This window comes from Eretmochelys imbricata, chromosome 11 (genome assembly GCF_965152235.1).
Source record: "Eretmochelys imbricata isolate rEreImb1 chromosome 11, rEreImb1.hap1, whole genome shotgun sequence".
NCBI classification, from domain to species: Eukaryota; Metazoa; Chordata; order Testudines; family Cheloniidae; genus Eretmochelys; species Eretmochelys imbricata.
The window spans coordinates 7,963,971-7,983,370 of NC_135582.1; the positions used below are offsets into that span (position 1 = coordinate 7,963,971).

General features: G+C 45.8%; 1 protein-coding gene across 1 annotated transcript in view; it reads left to right on the top strand.

The window, feature by feature from the left end:
* The window catches only part of MRAS (muscle RAS oncogene homolog), a 60,398-nt gene extending 57,434 nt beyond the window's left edge, over positions 1 to 2,964 (top strand). Inside the window, exon 6 of the mRNA XM_077829689.1 lies at positions 2,084 to 2,964. Coding sequence (XP_077685815.1) covers positions 2,084 to 2,183 — 100 coding nt within the window. The 3' untranslated portion in view covers positions 2,184 to 2,964. The remainder of the gene's footprint in view (positions 1 to 2,083) is intronic.
* Positions 2,965 to 19,400: the final 16,436 nt, after the last annotated feature.

Here is a 19,400-nt window from a genome sequence, read left to right on the forward strand (position 1 = left end):
CGCTCAGCTCATAACAAGCTGAGGAGGTGGTTAAGGTAGATCCCCAACACACAGATTTGATTTGTTCCTGAGACTATGGTTCGGACCTTTGTAAGTTGCCAAGAAGACACACGGTCTGTGGAATCAAACCCAAGTCTCCTGACTCCTAATCCTGCGTTTAACTACGCAGCCTTCCTTTCTCCTGTTTATTCTGCAACTCTGGGCCAGATCTTCAGCGGGTGTAAACTGGTAGCTCCACTGCAATTAGTGTAAGGGAAAACTATCTAGTGGTTGATGGAGCTGTGTCCATTTAGAGTAGCTGAGGATCTGGCCCTGTGCGTAGCAGCCAGTCCCCTTTTCTAAATGACGTGACTCTGGATAGCTTGTAACCTAGAGCATTTGGGAGGCCCTCAGTGACACAGAAGTGTAAATCGAATGGAACTGCAGTAGCATTAAAGATATTGCTCATCCAACACCCACAGAAGTTGCTGACTGAAGTGATTGAGGGCTGCAGTGGAAGACAGTTGTGAGGGAATCCCAGCTGTGCATTTCTGATTGCTTTGATTTCATGCTGCCTGGAGTGTCCTCCTCAGGGCTGGCGTCTGGCAATGACCCAGAGCACTTTCTCCTTCTGAACCACTCAGCACTTTAGATTGGAAAATGTTTTATTTAGCAGCACAGGGCAGAACCCATTTGAACAGCAGGTTTGAAAACACCCAACGCTAATTGATTCCAAATCAATTCATTTGACCTGGGGGAAATTCCAGCCAGATGTAAATCTTTAACAGGCTTTAAGTATCAGAGGGGTAGCCCTGTTAGTCTGTATCCACAAAAACAACAAGGAGTCCGGTGGCACCTTAAAGACTAAGATTTATTTGGGCATAAGTTTTTGTGGGTAGAAAAACACTCCTTAAGAGGCATCTGAAGAAGTGGGGTTTTTACCCACAAAAGCTTATGCCCATATAAATTGGTTAGTCTTTAAGGTACCACCAGACTCCTCGTCGTTTTAACAGGCTTTAGTTCTCCCCTGATTTCTGTTTCTCTGTAGTCCCTTGCTCAGAACTCAGTTTCCCCGGTGGCTGAGTAGGCTATAATGCAGCATGTCCGAACACTAGGGTAACCATATTTACCAGATGACGGGGCCCAGCCTGACATTGGGGAGAGAGGGAAGGGTTGTATTTTAACCAGGACACAGTATATTGCCTTCTCACTTCAGACCTTATAACTCCCATTAGCATTAATATGTTGTGCATGCTCCTCTCCCCTACCCCTTGAAAACTGGTGAGCCACTTACCCTGGTAGATCATCTGATGGGGGCAGGGTGAGTAGAGGTCACGCTCCCTCTAGCAGAAGGGGTGAGAATAGCAAATCTCCTCTGACTAACATGGCTACCCCTCTGAAATGTGTCTCTGCAATCCACTGCCATGGCAACGTTACCCTAGCCCCCTTTTGTAACCTTTGCTGTAGTCACAATACCGTCCTTCCTTCTTCCTAGCAGCTGCTGCTGCTCCAGAGGCTTCCCTTCCCCCATCCCAGATGGATGGCTATTCTTCACTCCTAACTTCATTAACTTCAGCTCCTTGACTCTAATGGGGCAGCTGGCAGTGATCTGGTGAATTATTACTATTATCGAATACCAGGAGGGCCTTTGATGGGTTCAGAGCTGCTCATGCACCCAGGAGGACACTGTCCCCATCTCAGAGAACTAGCAATCTAAGAAACTGGCCAGAAACACGGTACGAGCGCCCTGGATAAATGCAGCGCCTGCTGGTCTGAGCCCAGGAAAAACAGTTTGTTCCTGAACTCTAGTGTGTGTCTCTCTCACTCCATGGCAGTGTGAGTAGGAGCTGTGCCAGGCTATTTAAATTCTCACCGACAGAGTCACATCCCTTTGTTCTTTCTTTGTTTTGGTCCCGTATCTCTTTGTGCAGGAGGGAAGAGGAGAGGTTCACCTGCCGTAGGGGTCTATGAGTGGGGATAGCCATTTCACCGCAGGGGTCTCTTCTGTCTGATTCTTAGGGCTCAAGAGATACTTGTCTATCTGCCCCTAGCCTAAACACTATGGATGGTTCACTGGGTTTGTTTCTTTCTTTCCTCCAAACAGGCAACAGATCCCAGAGAAAAGCCAGAAGAAGAAGAAGAAGACCAAATGGCGAGGAGACAGAGCGACTGGCTCCCACAAACTGCAGTGTGTGATTTTGTGACCCGGGGGCTCTTGGCTCCCCCGCCTGACCTAATGTGAATTAAAAAAGCACTAGCAAAACACACCGTACCACCTAACTGCACTGTAAGGCTTCGAACAGTGGACCTTACACCAAGGAACTTGCCGGGGGGGGAGGGGGAGGTGTTGGACTTGCTAACATACTTGAGCGGCAGCCAGACTGCTGGAGCTTGGCCTGGTTTGCGTGCGGTGCAGAGTGGATTGCAAGCGTGGCGAGGAGGAGGGAATATCCAGGACCAGGACTCTCGGTCAACAATCCCCGGCTCCTTGGTGTTTATTTTAAAAAGTGTGTGTGGGGCGGGGGGGTTAAAGCGTTGGTTTTATCTGCAAACATTTCTTCATGTGACCCATTTCTAGCAGCCGTGAATGACCCTTTGTTTGGTACAGTCAATGTATGTGTGGGGGCAGGGGGAAGGGCTATTTTTTTTTTTTTTTTTTTTTTGCTCAGTGAGCACTGGGTTGGAAAGAAACCCAGCTGGGGTTAGTTTCTTTTGCACTGAACTTTCTCTTAGACAGAGATGCCAAAATGCAGCTTCATATGAGAGTGCATTGATTTGAAGGAAGAAAATGAATTCCAGCTGCTCTCCGCACTCCAGACCTTGTGTCAGACCCTGGAGGGCAGCCAGCTCACAGTCCATAAACTCCAGTGTAGAAAAGAAGGGGTGGGGGGTTACCCTCTATGAGGAGGTTCTGTTTCTGTTTTGTATTTTGGGGGCATGTCTGATTCAAAGGGTATTTTGTTAACCTCAAAATATTTAAATTAAAGTAATTTACAAATGGAAGGAACGGACTCGGGGTTTTTTTAAGACAAACTTGTACTGATTTATTTAGAGGAACAGAAATTAGGTGCTGCATTCCTCCTTCCAAGTGTCCTTGGATTCCAAGTAGGTCCTGGAAACTCCCTTGCCTTTCCCTGCAAAACCATAACTACACAATATGGAGATAGCTAACTGGTTTGTTCTCCCCATCCAAGTTCTCAGTTCAGGAGGATTGGCTCCATTTTCTTACTCTTTTCCTTCTCCCACACTTTCGGTTAGTTCCTGCTGCCTTCGACATCATTTTGGAGTTTTGCTCTTGACTCAGGTGGGATTTGTCCCTTCATGACTTTAGTGAGCCATTAACAGCATGGAGATGAAAGATGTCGGACCCTCAGAGCAGGTGCAGGTGTTCAAGCTGCCTTCCATTACCTCACTGAAGTGTTGACCTTAGTCCTGAGAGACCATCTTTCAGGTTGAGGGAGGAATGAAATATCCATTCAGTCCTTGGCCTCTCTGACTGCTAATTGTGGTGGTGGTTTTTTAAATAGAATGGACAGTCGTCCACCGGACTGAGACCACCAATTCATTCAGCGTGGGCTGCCAAGCCCACTGTAAGAGTAACAATGTTCACTTGTCACCAGCCCAGGCTGGACTGAGTTCTATTCAGCTATGCCTTATTTGGCATGACAAGCTATAAAAATGTTACCAAAGCGTGAAAGCCAGAAACCCTGGGTATCTGAAAGCTGTAGATACGAAACATAAAGGATGTGCCCATGATGGGGCTTCACCAACTTGCCTATCTGCATTTGTCCCTGTGTCCATTTGTCATTATTGTCTATTTTTTTTTAATTTGGGCCAGGCTGTTTCATAGCACATCTTTGCACAATTCTCCTTGCCGTGAGTGAGTTCACTTTTCGGACAGGTAAATAAAAGGAATGAAAAATCCTAACCAGATTGTATTCTGCTATGTCATGCTAGTAGATTTTGTTCCTTGGCTGGTAATTGTGTAAGGCTGTTTTGCCAGGCTGAATAGTATAATGTTATCTCAGCTGGTGTTTTCCTTCCTCCTAGGTTGCAGACCTCATTTTTCTTCATTGCTTTTTCATGAAAAAATGTTTATTTCTGAAAACATGAGGAAATATTTCTCCTGGACTCCCACATTTTAGACAGTGGAGTAGGAAGGGCCAACTGACTTCAGTGGAGCTAGTGCAGTATATTCCATCTGAGAATCTGGCCCAAAATTCTCTCTTCTATCACATGGGTTCCTCAGTGGCTGAACTGTTGTGGCCTGGTAGCCTAAGGGTGAAATCTTGGCCCTTTTTTGATGTTAAAAGGAGTTTTGCCATTGACTTCAATGGGATCAGAATTTCACCCTTGGAATTTATACCTGCCCTGCCACTGTCATAGAGAAGTGAATGGCTCGGTATCAATCTGCAAGTTATGCAGTCCACAGTCCATGATGACTCTAAAGTGTAGAAAGACTAGAGTTGACTCGGTTGCATCCCTGCTGGAATCCCCTTCTACTGTGATTTTACTAGGTAGTTTTAAAATCAAACATATATTAACATCTGATCACATGAGGTCCCTTCTACAAAGAGTACAGCATCTACCACCCTCGGGACCATCTTCTTTAGAAATAATCTGGTTTTTATGTAATGTTTCTAGGGGAATTTGTTATTGATTTTATTTTAATCCAAACTTCTGGGAATACTTCCTGGAAGATATCTGAATCTTAAATTACAGCTGTTGCGACTGTTCATTGTATATGTGAAATTATAGTCCACTGATTTTGAGATGTCCTGATCATTTCTTCAGCAAACAACTAATGTATGGAAAATTGTAAGGTGGGAAATAAGCAGGAACAGATGAACTCCTAATTAAGTACAAGAGTAGTAAAAAATGGAGAAGAAGGACACAGCACAAACTATTATTCAAATTATTAATCAAATTATTTCTAAATAAAAGTGATTCCCAGTACGAGTCACATGTCTAAGGCTATGTCTACAATTATGGTGATGTGTACAGTACGTACACTGCACACACCCTTTCAGTGGTATAAATAGCAGTGTAGACAGTGGGGCACCAGTTAGGTGAGTAAAGATACTCCAGAACTTTAGGGTAGGTACCCAACCCAGTTCTATACATGCCCAAGCAGTGCCTCCCTGTCTCCACTCCTGTTTTTAGCAGTGTAGTGTCCTATTGTCTCGTCGCTGCTGGAACCTTCTCTGCTACAGGAAAAGGCTCCAGCAGTGGGGAAAGTCTCTCTCTCTGGTAGAGGGGAGGCAGTGGGAGCCTTTCCCCATTGCCTCCTCCCTGACAGAGCCTTTCACTGACACATGTAGCTACACACCACAGTGTGGACGCAGCCTGCCGTGTAGCTACACGTACCCTAGACATTGGTGTCAGTGTAGACCAGGCCTAATAAGTAAGGATAAGATGATGTCTCAGAGATCACAGATTCCATGACTGCGAGACCTCCGTGACATTTTCCGCTTCAGCTCCAGGCCAGCAGGGCTGGAACTGGCAGAGGCCCCCACAGCTCTCAGTCGACATGGTTGGCGGGAGGACCCGGAGCTCCAAGACACAACAGTGGAAACTCGGAGCCGTCAGCCACAGCAACGGCAGGCGCTGCCCCCATCCCCGCTTCTCTTCCTGCAGCAGGGCTCGGGCCCTCATCTCCCCCTCAGGCCCATTTTGTCACAGTTATTTTAGTAAAAGTCAGGGATAGGTCACAGGCAATAAACAAAAATTCATGGAAGCCTGTGACCTGTCCCTGACTTTTCCTAAAAATAACTGTGACAAAATCTTAGCCTTACTAATAAGCCATGAGTTGTGAAGTGGTTGGTTGTTTTTGTTTTGGTTTTTTTGTTTGATTTTTTAAGTCACTGGGTTGCTCAGAGTGGAGGTGTAATGGGTTTTGTTCACCACTTCAGATGCAGCTCAGGTCTGTTGTTATAATGAATCCATGTGCTACACCCACAACTACATGTCACACACGTACTCCTGGGGAGCTGGGTCTGGAAACGTGGCTTGTAAAAGCACAGATTGCTGCCACATAAACTTGAAAAGGACTCCCTGAACAAGTACTAGTGAGTATCTTCTTCTCCCTGTGGACCGCCCCCTGGAGAACACGTGTCACTCATGCTTATGTGTTTCATAGTGGCTGAAAGAAGCTGCCATTTGCTGAGGATTCAGTAGTTCATGTGAAAATGAGTTTGCTGGTCTCTATCTAGGCTGTAGTCAACAGATGCTCATACCTCAAAGCTGATCGTCAGAGTGAGTCTTGAAAGAATGAGCAGAGAAGCCAAGGATGGATTGAATAAGGGAGATCAGCTGCTGTCTCAATATTAGAAGGGGCCAGTCCCGGTCCAGGTCCAGGTTTAGGCACGTTGCTAAGACGGCGTAATGGAAGCTTGCAACGTCACTACTTGTGCAGTCATGTCCCGGCCCTGGGGGTAGAGTGCACCATGCTCTGATCGGGGTACTCAATTCACCTGAGTAATTTTGAATTAAAAGAAAAACTGTGTGAGCAATGTACTCCACACACCCCCAGGCCTCATGTCTGCAAAGGGCTAGACCCACACAGACCCCTTGGCAAGACCAGGGTCCTAACATTCACTGAAACACATGGAGACACTAACAGCCTCACAGCACTGTGCTGCTTCTTAAGTGGGGATACTGTAAGCACTTGGGCCCAAAGCCTCAAAAGTATTAAGGTGCCTAACTCCCACTGAAATTATTTCACTGGGAGTTAGGTGCCTAAATGCCTTTAAAGATCTGGGCCTGGGTTCCTGATATAGATGTAAGTAGTTTTTCCTCTCTGAAAAGGTGTGAGAAAAAAATTAGATAAAATGCCCTCAAAATCGGACCATTCCTACTTCACGTTTCTGCTTCTCACCTTGCACCAATTTAACTCCCTTCACATCAGTAGATCACCACTCCAGGTTAACACCAATATAAATGCTAGAGCTGGTCAGGGTTTGTGTTTTATTTCCCATGGGGGGGGAGGGGAAATTCCATTTTTTTTAAAAAAAAAATTGCAGAATTTTTCCTTTTATTGAAAACTAGAGAGCCTATTTTGGAGTTTTTCGGTAAAAAATTGACACAGTCAGAAACCTTAAGAAAAACTTCTGTTTAGTCCAAAAAAACATATTTCATCCCCCCAAATATCCAGCAAAAAAACCTGTCAACCAGTCCTAGTAAAAAGAAAAGGAGTACTTGTGACACCTTAGAGACTAACCAATTTATTTGAGCATAAGCTTTCGTGAGCTACAGCTCACTTCATCGGATGCTGTAGCTCACGAAAGCTTATGCTCAAATAAATTGGTTAGTCTCTAAGGTGCCACAAGTACTCCTTTTCTTTTTGCGAATACAGACTAACACGGCTGTTACTCTGAGTCCTAGTAAACTCAGAAAGGTGCGGGGGCCGGCTACATGGAGGCAGCGTGTCCGGGGACGGGAGGGGTCACTTAGGAGACCTCCATTATATGCTGGGTGCCCTTGAGAGAGTCATTTCTAGAGCCCTCTCGGCTACAAAATTTGTATCCACATCCGATTCATGATCCACAAACATGGTCTGTGGATATAAAGCGGACAGCTGCATGTTTACAGGGCTCTAGTCATTTCCTCTCTCTGTGCCTCAGTTCCCCCCGCCCCCCGGTAAATGGGGATAATGGTAGTGAATTTCTTAGAGCTCCAGATGAAAAGTGATATATAAGAACTAGATATTATTTATTTCTGTCCCTCATGCATTCGAGGAAGAGAAGGAGAAGGCAAGTGTCAGGGGGAGGAGAAAGTCAAAATTAATCTCTTCTCTGCCTCCATCTCTAACGGAGCCACTTTGGATTTGTTTCCTCTCATCATGTGAGCAGCAGATTTATAACCACCCCTCAGACTGCATCCCCGGAGTTGAGTCCATGAACAAGAAAAACAGGATGGCCAGGTACTGCAGAAGGTGAGTCAGTTACAGTTTTCATTGCAGGCATGACCACAGAGGAATAATATCAGTTTCAAAGCAAACAGCGGTTATGTTGCATGACATTTTGGGTACATGTGGATGTACAGCGTTCATGCCTCTAGATGGGAAACTTTGACCAACAATGGCAAAGACCGAAGGGCTAGATTAGAAATTAAAAGCTAGCTAGTATGGATCACCTCTTCTTATTTAACACGAACCCACTGCAGGATGTGCTCTGTTCTTTAATCTGTCATAATTCATTCTGGCTGAATAATTAAACCTACAACTGTACTTGCATTTTGTAATCAGGCGTAGGCACTGAGCATTTTAGACACACATAATGTGACTAGCCTCTTATGGTGGAAAAGAAACATCCAAAGATAATATTTTAGGTTGCCCACTCCCTGCTTAATCGTTTCCTTGCAAATTTTGCAGAGCTGTTGGTCTGGCTTTTGCCTCCCTTGCATCCTGTGGAATGCTATTGACTTCAACCAGGGGTGGATATTTGGGTCATGGTAAACTGTGCTCAGTTGCTTGGAGACTGAATGATCTCCATGCTGCATGGCTAAGCAATCATTAGACTCTGAAGAAGGGGGTTCCTGTAGTTTTCCTCTTGCTCTAAGCTTGTTAGACTTTCATGGGTACAATTTATGGACTAATTTTGCTTTTCATCGCTCATATGCATATTCAGGGTGGAGCAGTGGGTCACAAGGAGAGCAGTACACAGAGGCAGCTTTTGCAGGGGTTGAATTGCACCCACAGAACACGCCATGCCACTCAGGTTTTGCCCTGCAATGGGTGAGGTTGCAACCTGACACATAGGGTCTCAATGCCACTCAGGTTTGGCACCCGCTATCAATAGTGCAGAGAAAGCAACTTGCCTGCCCCAGCAAGGCCCAGAATCTCCCCATCGCTGCCAGACATGAGGCAACTTGTCAGGCCAAGAGCCCAGAGAGAGGAGTGGGGTTGAGGATACTGCTCCAGCCAGCAACAAGGCTGGAGATCTGTGGGAGGCAGGACTAGGATTGGCCTGCAGTTGCATCCAGGGTCCAGCCTCCCCCCATTTCCTGCAGGGAGGGTAGTAACCCCACAGGGTTGGACCCTCTCTAATCCTCATACCCTAATTAACCCCCCCATTCCTTCCCTAGCACAGTGCACCCATTGAATCTGGAGACTACATTCTCCCCCTGGCTCTACAAAACCCTTGCTTGCAAAGAATGCAGGGGATACACATGCACATCCTGGCCATGTGGTCCCAGAGCTGACATGACTGCCATCGTCTTGGTCAATTCCCCAGGAACTGAACTGGGGACTTGCAGAGCTGAAGCATGAGCTGCTGTGGTCTGAGCTAAAGAACCAAGGCTCTCCAGCTGGTGCTGTAACAGACTCCTGTCCTGCGTGGATCAGGCATAGGGGGAGACATGTAACCCATGTTCACCAGTGGGTTAGGCTCTCACACCAACAGTGCTATGAAATAGCTTTGAGCTGGATGAACACAATAGTGATACCTTTGTTCACATAGTCACGTGGAGTTATACTAGACTGCTGAGGCCTTAGGTGATGACATGTGTCCAGAATTGACATGCAGAGACAAGCAAAACCAAGGTTGGGTTTTAGTTTTGCAAACTCTTGTTGGTCTGATTGAGCTATGGAGGGGCTGATTTGACGCGTGTTACTCCTTTCTCTGGGTTGAGTGCCTTCCAGTCCTGTCCTTGCTTTCCACTCTGAGGTTTGTACAGACCACTGAAAAGCAGGGCAGGCACTGCCTACCCTGAATTCTCTGGTCAAAGAGCCTGTTTGAACCCACACCTCTGGGAAGAGAATGAGGAAGGGTTCAGAAAAAACTCTTCTGAAACCTGTCTTCTGGTTTTGCATTGCTTTGTATAGTTCAATAAGAAATGATGGGCAAAAGCAGGAGGAGGTTTTTTGTTAGTTGGGATTTTGTCCTGCAAAACCAAACCCAAAGCTGGTTTGCAACCTACTCTCTCCAGACCTCAAAGCTTGAACTTGAGGGAAGGTTACCTGGTTCTGGTTTTGGTCCACCTCTTCTGCAAATACAGCCTCAGAAAACCAACTCCAGTTAAAAGCTGGATCTTGGGCCAGTGCTGGACATAGAGATCATTAATATGCAGCCAGTGCAGCTCCCAATTGACTTCAAGAAGCTTGCCTAGGAATGCCAAAGCAAAGCGGTGCATCTCAGTGGCCCGAGTGCCTTCACAGCTCACTGCTCTGCTACTGCTGGTGTCCTAGCTCTGGGAACCCACTGAAAAGTCTTGGCACGTGCTTAAGGTGCAACATGTTCCTTTCTGTGCATTTCATTTCATTCTGTGGTTTGAATAACAGTGCTTGACATGCAAACCAAGGAAAAGCAGGTAATTCAAAGTGAAGGCTGATCCACCAGTCTCTGCTTACACCATTGTGGCAGGTGAACAAAGCACAATGGTGTGAGTTAGGGACTGAACTTCCCTTTTCAGTGAGCTTCCTGCTTCTGGGAATATTGGTTTCGCAACCTCCTAAGAGCTTAAGCCAGTTTTTGTATTGACCGTCCTACAGGATTTTATTCCCATGTTTTGCCCCCGCTGTGTCGTGCTGGGGTCTACCATTACCCACATTAGATTTTGGCCAGTAGGTTTTGTGCTCTGGTTCACAGATGTCTGGTAAGAGCCCCAAGCCCAGTGTCTGCCGGCATATTTATGAGGCGGTTGTTGGGTAGGTGGAGGGGAGAAGAGATGGAAATGGGATAAATCAGAAAAGAGAAATGTGTTATGGGGAAAGAGATATGTTGGGGGGGAGATAGGAAATGTGAGGGTGTGACAGGGTACATCAACCCTGCACTGGTAAAGCAAGGGTTAACGAGCAATTTTTGGCTCTTGCCAGCAGAGGAGCTGCCAGAGATGAAGCAGAAGGGATGTGAGAGGGTGCCCATAGCCGACCTGGAGAAGCTGCAGAAGGGAGTGGGACGAGGGTAGGAAGAGCCCCAGGGAACAGACTTGGGGGTATTGGGACTTGAATCCTGTGTTAGGGGACCTTGTTTTTGAAGGGCCCTGGGCTGGAACCCAGTGGAGTAGGGCGGGCCCGGGTTCCCCTTCCCTCCCCGCTCTGGCCTCTAGGCAACTCTTCCCCCGATATTACCGCTAGGCAAAGCAGCCTTTTTGAACCCTTGCCAGTAGGCATTAATCCCCTGAGTATCACCATTAGCCATACTGCCGGCCCGGGGCTCCCAGCCAACCCCTGACAAAGGGGGAAATAGAGAACACAGTGTCAGGAGACCGTGCTAATGGGGAGGAAGAAGAGAGGGGACAAAGAGAAAATGGACCCTGAAACCAAGGCAGAGAAAGACCTATATTATGATTCATTGGGGAGTGGCGGGAGGGAGGCTAAACGGAGTGAAGCCAGGAAATGAAAGAAGATCTCACAAAAGCCTGTGAGTTGTAAAGATGTGTTGTTTACAAGATGTGGTGACAGATGACAGAACAAGGAGCGGTGGTCTCAAGTTGCAGTGGGGGAGGCCTCGCTGGGATATTAGGAAAAACTATTTCACGAGGAGGGTGGTGAAGCACTGGAATGGGTTCCCTAGGGAGGTGGGGGAATCTCCATCCTCAGAGGTTTTTAAGGCCCGGCTTGACAAAGCCCTGGCTGGGATGATTTAGTTGGGGATTGGTCCTGTTTTGGGCAGGGGGTTGGACTAGATGACCTCCTGAGGTCTCTTCCAGCCCTACTCGTCTGTGATGCTATGGTTTAGAGACTTGACTGTCAATATGGAGGCAACAAGGGGGAGGTGTGCGGCTTTGGAGTCTCAGCAGCACAGAATTTTTTTTTCACCCTGGTTTGTAATCTTTAGTCCTGCAGCCAACTGGCATCTGGGAAATTTTCCAAGGTTTGATAATAGTTTGCACTGATAGTCTTCAATCCAAGGATCTCAAAGCACTTTCCAAACAATCCTTACAACTCCCCTGTGAAGGTGGGTAAGTGTTGAAAGCCTTATTTCCGAGACTGGGGAAATGGAAATGAGGCACAGAAAGGTTTTGGGCTGTCCATTCAAAATGTTCCAGAGAAAACCAGTTGAAGTCAAAGGGACTGAGTGCACTCAGCACCCCTGAAAAGCATGCCTAACTGTCTCAAAGTGGGCACCTAAAATAAGGAGACACGTTTGAAAATTTTGGTTTCGTGACTTGGTTAAACTCACACAGCAAGTCACCGAGAGCCAGGATAGAGACCAGCTATCTCAGGTCTGTTCGTCCTCCTGTAAATACATTAAACACCTGGAAGTACATCTGTTCCTAGAAGTTGCGTATTTCTTAGTTTTATAGTTGTTTTTTTTCTTCTTTTGCTGTGTACCTTTGTTTTCTAGTTCGTTTGTCAGCCATTCAGTACCTTGTGGGGATATAAAATAAATACTTAAAGGAACACCAGCTTGGAAGACCCAAAATCTGATCCACTTTTTTAAAAAAATGTAAAGTTGATCAAATATTTTATTTGTTTTGTCCCCAGAACAAATGTTTCAATAGTACTTCTTCCATTTCAAAAATATCCGCTTCAGAATTCCCAGCCCTGAGGAGCAACCTTAGAATAACAAATTAGCATGCACCACCCATGCAAGCTAAACAATTTGGAAGACAAAACAGCTGGGTTTGTTTCAAGTTTCTAAGGGGCTTATTCCTGAGAGAATAACATTATTTTTAAAATGACGACAAATCTTTGGGCAATGTTGTCCTAGGGCAACACAAACAAATGATCAAATAGCCTAAAATATGGCCTGTGCCTGCAAGACAAAACTTTTCTAAACTTCAACAAGACTTCCAGGGTTGGGGGCACAAGATTTTCAAGATCCGGCACTTAAATAATGTTTACTCTTTCTTTGCCTCTCAAAGTGCACCTCCGCCTGTACCAGATTTATCCCTGTGCCAGTTCTAGGGTTGGTGCAAGGACAGAGGGGGGGCTATGTGTACCTCCCTGATTTTGCTGCTGCTGGAAGCCAAAAGACAAGCTAGAGCAGCCTTAGGACTGCCCTAAGTTGTGCTTGTCACAGCCATAGCCTCTATGGGGCCTGCAGCAGTAGAGAATCACAGGGAGGCAGGTCTACTCCAGCCATGGCTCTTCCCATTGCCTATCTGCCCTTGCATAGGATGGGAGGAAGGGCCCAGCAGCAGCTGCTCATACACAGAGCAACCCATGATGCCAGTAGAAAGTGCAGGGGAGTGGAAGGGCTCTTTAAGCTCCCTTGATACCTGAGTGAGTTCACAGCAAGGGTACTAGCTGAAGACAATTGAACAAATGGCAACCATTTTCTGTCAAGAAAAAAAATTGTATGTAAACTAAATAAGCTTCAGTTGATTTGAAACTTTCATGGAATGGCCTGATTTTTGTCATTTGAATCAAAAAATGTTCCGTTTTTCAGGTCCGGCTCTTCATTAGTAACTTAAAGCTTTGCAGGATCTGTGTATTTATACTCAAGGAGAGCGGCATAAAGTAGCTTTTAAAAATGCCCGAGATTCCCATTCTGACCTGAATCCACAGCGTGGCTGATTAGAAAATGTTTTTTTTCATGTATAATTTATGAGGGGAAGCAAACCAACAGAGGTGAGTATTAAAACAAAGAATTTTATGCAGAAATAAAAACAGAAGTAGAATGCAAAAAAGGGGGACACAAAGAAAATAGTTTATAATGACCATTCACATACAGATGGAAAGAAAGTTCTAACCAAACACCACCCATTCCTCATAAGGCTCCAAGTAAAACAAGGTTCCCTTAAATATAGGTTAGATCAAGTACAAATAATGAAAGTACAGATTTTTTTTTTATTCTTCAGGGGCCTGATGCAAAGCCCAGTAATGTCAGTGGGAACTTATAGACTTTGGATCAGGCCTTCACTTACTCTAGTGTAGGGATGGCCCATATTTGATTGAATCAGATGCTGGTAGGAGAACCCTAAGTAAGACATACTGTAAAAGTCGAGCTCAAATCAGAGTTTTATTCAGTTAAGTGCTTATCTAAAACTGTAGCTACTGTGCTTTTAGCAGATATCCAGATGGAATATCATTAAGAGCTGGTGCACTGTGTTAATTAAAACATATTCCATAATGACTTCTTTTTGTGAGGCACCAGGCATGAATTGGTGACCTAAATAGCCTTGCTCCTCTCTGAACAGACTAATGAAATGTATCCCCCTGGATTGTGGCAGGGTAGCAGTGGGAGTTACACTCTGCATCTGAGCCCACCCCCCCGCCCCCCATCCCAGAGCTTCGGCCCCACTCCCAGCCCGGGGGGGGGGGGCGGGGCAGGAGTCACAGACGGGTAGGGCGCAACTCTCAAAAGTTTGGGGACTACTGCTCTACCTTCATAAAACCATCATACACACACAAACAGTTAAATGTACACTCGCTTGTGCTTAAAAGGCTTAGGATATGTCATTAAAAACATAATCCATAATGCACAATTTATACACACAACCCTAGAGTTTGCAGGCTCAGACCCGACTTAATAGCATATTAGAAGCCTCATAAGAACGAATTCTACTCTGCACTCTGAAATTATGCACAAGGACATACAGTATCATGTACACTGAGGGACTTTCCAGTAGGGTGTACGTATTTTTTAAAGAACAAATGTGCCTGTGAGCGCTTTTTATGCGATTGCACATGCTAGTGGCTTGAGGTTAAATGCAACCTACAGTGGCACTGCTGGGGACATTAGTAAATTGCAGCCCCCGAAACGATCTTGTGACTGTGTGTTACAGTAATCCATTTCCATGGCAGATAAGGGCGGTGCTGGTGTCAGATCATGCCAGCAGGTGATAATTGCCTGAATAATAATGGTATTATTAAAGTCTCTTGCCACGGAGAGCCTTATGCCCCTCAGCAGAACAGATGCTTTTCCTGCTCATTTCAAAGGAGGCCTCAGTCTCGCCTGACTGGCATTGTCTGTTCTGGGTAACTGGGATGCTGTATTCTTGCACTTACGTTACTCCTAACTTCTTCTTTGTTTATTCACTAGAGCGGGACAGAAAAGAAACATTTTCCCTGAGGAAAAAGTTAACTTTTAATCAAAAAGCCAAAACACACAAACTCAATACTTTTGCTCAAAAACCCAACAAGATAAACTTTGGGTTTTGGCAGAAAATATTCAGTTTGGGAGGGCTGGGCTTTCTGACCCAAAAAAATCAAAAACTTCTGATGCAAGAAAACGCTTTCCACAAAAATGTTCATTTAATCACTAACCCACTTTTCCAGGCAATAACAGTACTGATGACTTTTTTGGACCAGCTCATATATTCACTGAAAAGGACACGCAATATTAGGAAGACCCCAAAAGTCCACCATTACTATGATCGTCTCATCCAACGATGACCTGTATTCAGCAATTTAGAGTAAGGCATAATACCCTTCTCAAGCATCTAGCTCAATGGATGGCAACCTGCGGGCCGCAAGACATTTTGCTGACATTGACCGTCCTCAGGCATCGCCCCCCGCAGCTCCCAGTGGCCGCGGTTTGCCATTCCCAGCCAATGGGAGCGGTGGGAAGCAGCCCCTGCAGGCGAAGGGGCCACAGGGACCTGCTGGCCGCCGCTCCCCACAGCTCCCATTGGCAGGGAACAGAGAACTGCGGCCACTGGGAGCTGCAGGGGGCGGTGCCTGCGGATGGTCAATGTCCGCAAAATGTCTCGCCGCCCGCAATCCGATTACCCTGATGGGCTGGCCGCAGGTTGCCCACCACTGATCTAGCTGATGCACAATAACAAACATAAGTGAGTATTTATTCCTGGCTTCAGCTGGTGATAAATGTATGCCCTTATACATGTGAATTAATCAAATTTGTAAATGTGAATTTACTTATTTTGAATGAAAATGCTATTCCTATTTGTCTGCGCTTTTGAATCTTACTAAACTATGTGCTTCAAGGGCCATCTTTTTGTTGTGTGTTTGCACAGCCACTAGCATAATGGGATCCTGGCCCTTGACTGGGGCCCCAGTGCTAACACTATAGAAATAATAAATTACAACAATAATGTCCTGCCGTAGTGAGTTATACTGGTGGGTCATTGATAACTGTGGTTGCATTTTTCCCATGAAAGACCAAACAGAGATGCAGTCATTCTTTTTAATGGTGATCTTTTTATTTGCAGAGGACTCAGGTACCTGCTGTGAGCAACCTTTGCCCGCAGGTGCAGGAATGCTGTAGGCTAACATATTCCACACCATCTTGTACATATACAGTCTGAGCTTACAGGTACAAGAATCACACTGCACATGACAGCCTGTCACTAGGAAAGATTGTTTTTCTTTTGAAAGCATAGGTAACTGCTTTCCCCACCCTCTCTCCTACCCATATACTCCAGTCAGCCGTTCCCAGCTGTTCCATCATGGTTGACATGAAAGCCTTCACCTGCCTTTGTTTTTCTACCTCATCCACTCTGCAGCTCCCTTTTAAACATCTGAAATCATCTGCAAATCTCATTTTAAACATTATTTGACATTAAAGTATTTTGGAACAGTGTTTGCATGAAAAGCGTTCTGCAAAATAAAGTTGTACTCTATTGAGGGCCTTATACAAAGCTGATTGGGGTCAAAGGGAGTGTTTCCATTGACTTCAGCAGGCTTTGGATCTGGTCTTATCGTATGTATGGGTTTTAGAAGGGCTCAGCAGAATTGGTGATTGAAGGGAGTTCACACACTGGGTGGTGAGTACACAGTGTAAAGTTTAACACTGAAGCAATATTTTCCCATCTTTCAACTGAAGGCCTGAAACAGCAGTGCAAGGAGTGTTAGAATTAAGCAATTCTATCTAATTGGAAACCCCACTATGACTGGCAGGCAACTGCCTTATGCAAGAGGCCATTTTTCATGGGAATGGGAAGCTCATTTCTGACATGATAGAAAACCCTATGTCAGTGGTTTGGAAAACAATTATCCTTTTAGGGCACTCATGAGTAAGGCTGAGAGTTTGTCAGAGGTCACAGATTCCATGACTTTCCATGACCTCCATGACTTCTGCAGCAGCCAGTGTGGCTGACCCGGGGGTCGCCTGAGCAGCTTGGGTGGCCCCTGGGCCAGCCGCACCAGCTGCTGCTGAGGCAGTCTCGGGCCACCACCCCACCTCCCCAAGCAGCAGCAGGAGTTTGGGTGGGAGGCTTAGGGCAGGGGGTTGGGGAACAGGAGGGGGTGATGCCTCTGGGCAGCGCTTACCTCAGGGGGGTTCCCAGGAAGCGGCAAGATCCCTTGGCTCCTAGGGGGAGGCGTGGCCAGGAAGCTCTGCATACTGCCTCCACCTGCAGGCACCCCGCCCAGAACTCCCATTGGTCACGGTTCCCAGTCAATGGGAGCTGCAGAGCCGGTGCTCAGGGAAGAGGCAGCCCGCAGAGCTGTGTGGCCACACCTCCGCCTAGGAGCTGAGGAATGTCACTGCTTCCAGGGAGGTGCAGAGCTCAGTAGGGAGTCTGCCAACCCCGCCAACCCCCCGATCTCCCAGCACCAGCGGGGGTCCCAGGCCGTGGGCTGCCACCCACCCCTCCTAGGCTGCCCTCCCCCCCACAGAGCACTTGCAGTGCCCCCAGCCCCCCAGGCTGTCCCTCACCCCAAGAGATAGTCAGGGATATATAGTACAAGTCATGGACAGGTCACAGACCATAAATTTTTATTTACTGCCCGTGACCTGCCCATGACTTTCACTAAAAATACCCTTAACTAAAATGTAGCATTTCTCATGAGGCATTTATTAATTGCTAGATTGCTGTTCTCCTTTACCCTTTTCCATTTGCCTTCTACTGTTCCATCATCTTCATTTTCAAGCACTTGGTATCTGTTGGTCTGAAGTAAACAGCATGAAATTCAATAAGGACAAATGCAAAGTCCTCCACTTAGGAAGGAACAATCAGTTGCACACATGCAAAATTGGAAATGACTGCCTAGGAAGGAGTACTGCAGAAAGGAATCTGGGAGACAGAGTGGATCACAAGCTAAATATGAGTCAACAGTGTAACAATGATGCAAAAAAAGCAAACATCATTCTGGGATGTATTAGCAGGAGAATTATAAGCAACACATGAGAAGAATTTTTCTGCTCTACTCTGCACTGATTAGGTCTCAGCTGGAGTATTGTGTCCAGTTTTGGGCACCACATTTCAGGAAGGATGTGGACAATTGGAGAAGGTCCAGAGAAGAGCAACAAAAATTATTAAAGGTCTAGAAAACATGACCTATAAGGGAAGATTGAAAAAAGAGTTTATTTAGTCTGGAAAAGAGAAGACTGAGAGGGGACATGTTAACAGTTTTCAAGTACATAAAAGGTTGTTACAAGGAGGAGGGAGAAAAATTGTTCTTCTTAACCTCTGAGGATAGGACAAGAGGCAGTGGGCTCAAATTGCAGCAAGGGAGGTTTAGGTTGGACATTAGGAAAAACTTCCTAACTGTCAGAGTGGTTAAGCATTGGAATAAATTGCCTAGGGAAGTTGTGGAATCTCCATCATTGGGGATTTTGAAGAGCAGGTTAGACAAACCCCTTATCTAGATGGTCTAGATAATACTTAGTCCTGCCATGAATGCAGGGGACTGGGACTAGATGACCTCTCGAGGTCCCTTCCAGTCCTATGATTCTGTGATTCTAAACTCTTGTTACATTGCCCTCTGTTTTAACTTGGTGATTTTATGACCTGGATATCTCTGTTGTTCATATCTCTTCTTTGTGCTTATTTTTATTCTCTATTAAGCTACCCACTAGTGTGTGGTCTGTTCTGACATCTTCCTTATTCCTGCTGTATACATCTAACTTCTTTCACTAAAACTTGTGAAGAGCTGCTGGGATTCAGGAAGAAACATCACAATAAATGGCTATCTGAGGATACCTGGCAAAAAATAGAAGAAAGATGCAAAATTAAACTGAAATTAAGGCCTGGTGTACGATACACAGTTAGGTCGAGGTAAAACAGCTTACATTGACTTAGTCATGTTAGTGTACTCACTACAGCCTTGTCCCTCCTATGTGAGCGCCTTACTACGCTGACATAATAAGTTCACCTCCACAAGAGGTATAGGGCTTATGTCGGTGTAGTAAGGGTGAGGCAGTCTCTGTGTAGACACTGCATTCCTTAGATTGGCTGTCTTGTCAATTTCCAGTGGCGCCCTGAAATTGACAAGAAAGCCTGGCTCCCCAGCCAAGTTGCTGCAGGTCTCTGCTCCAAGTCAGGCTGCTACCCTTATTTTGGTTTGAGAGAGCCTTATTTTGGTTCAACTTAAACCTCTTCCTACTCAGGTTGAACTAAACTGCAATAAGCCTGGTTTAAACTGAAATCAGTGTATCCACACGCAGCCTTTTGCACCAACTTAACTGAATTGATTTAAAATCACCTTAAATGAAACTGGTGCAACCACCATGACAAGCTGTGGAGAATTATGCCACCATTTGAATGCAGGGGGCAATCAGCAATATTCAAAGCTCTTGTTAGTTCTATTGTTTTTCACTATTAGATTAACCAAAAGAACATTGGCCACT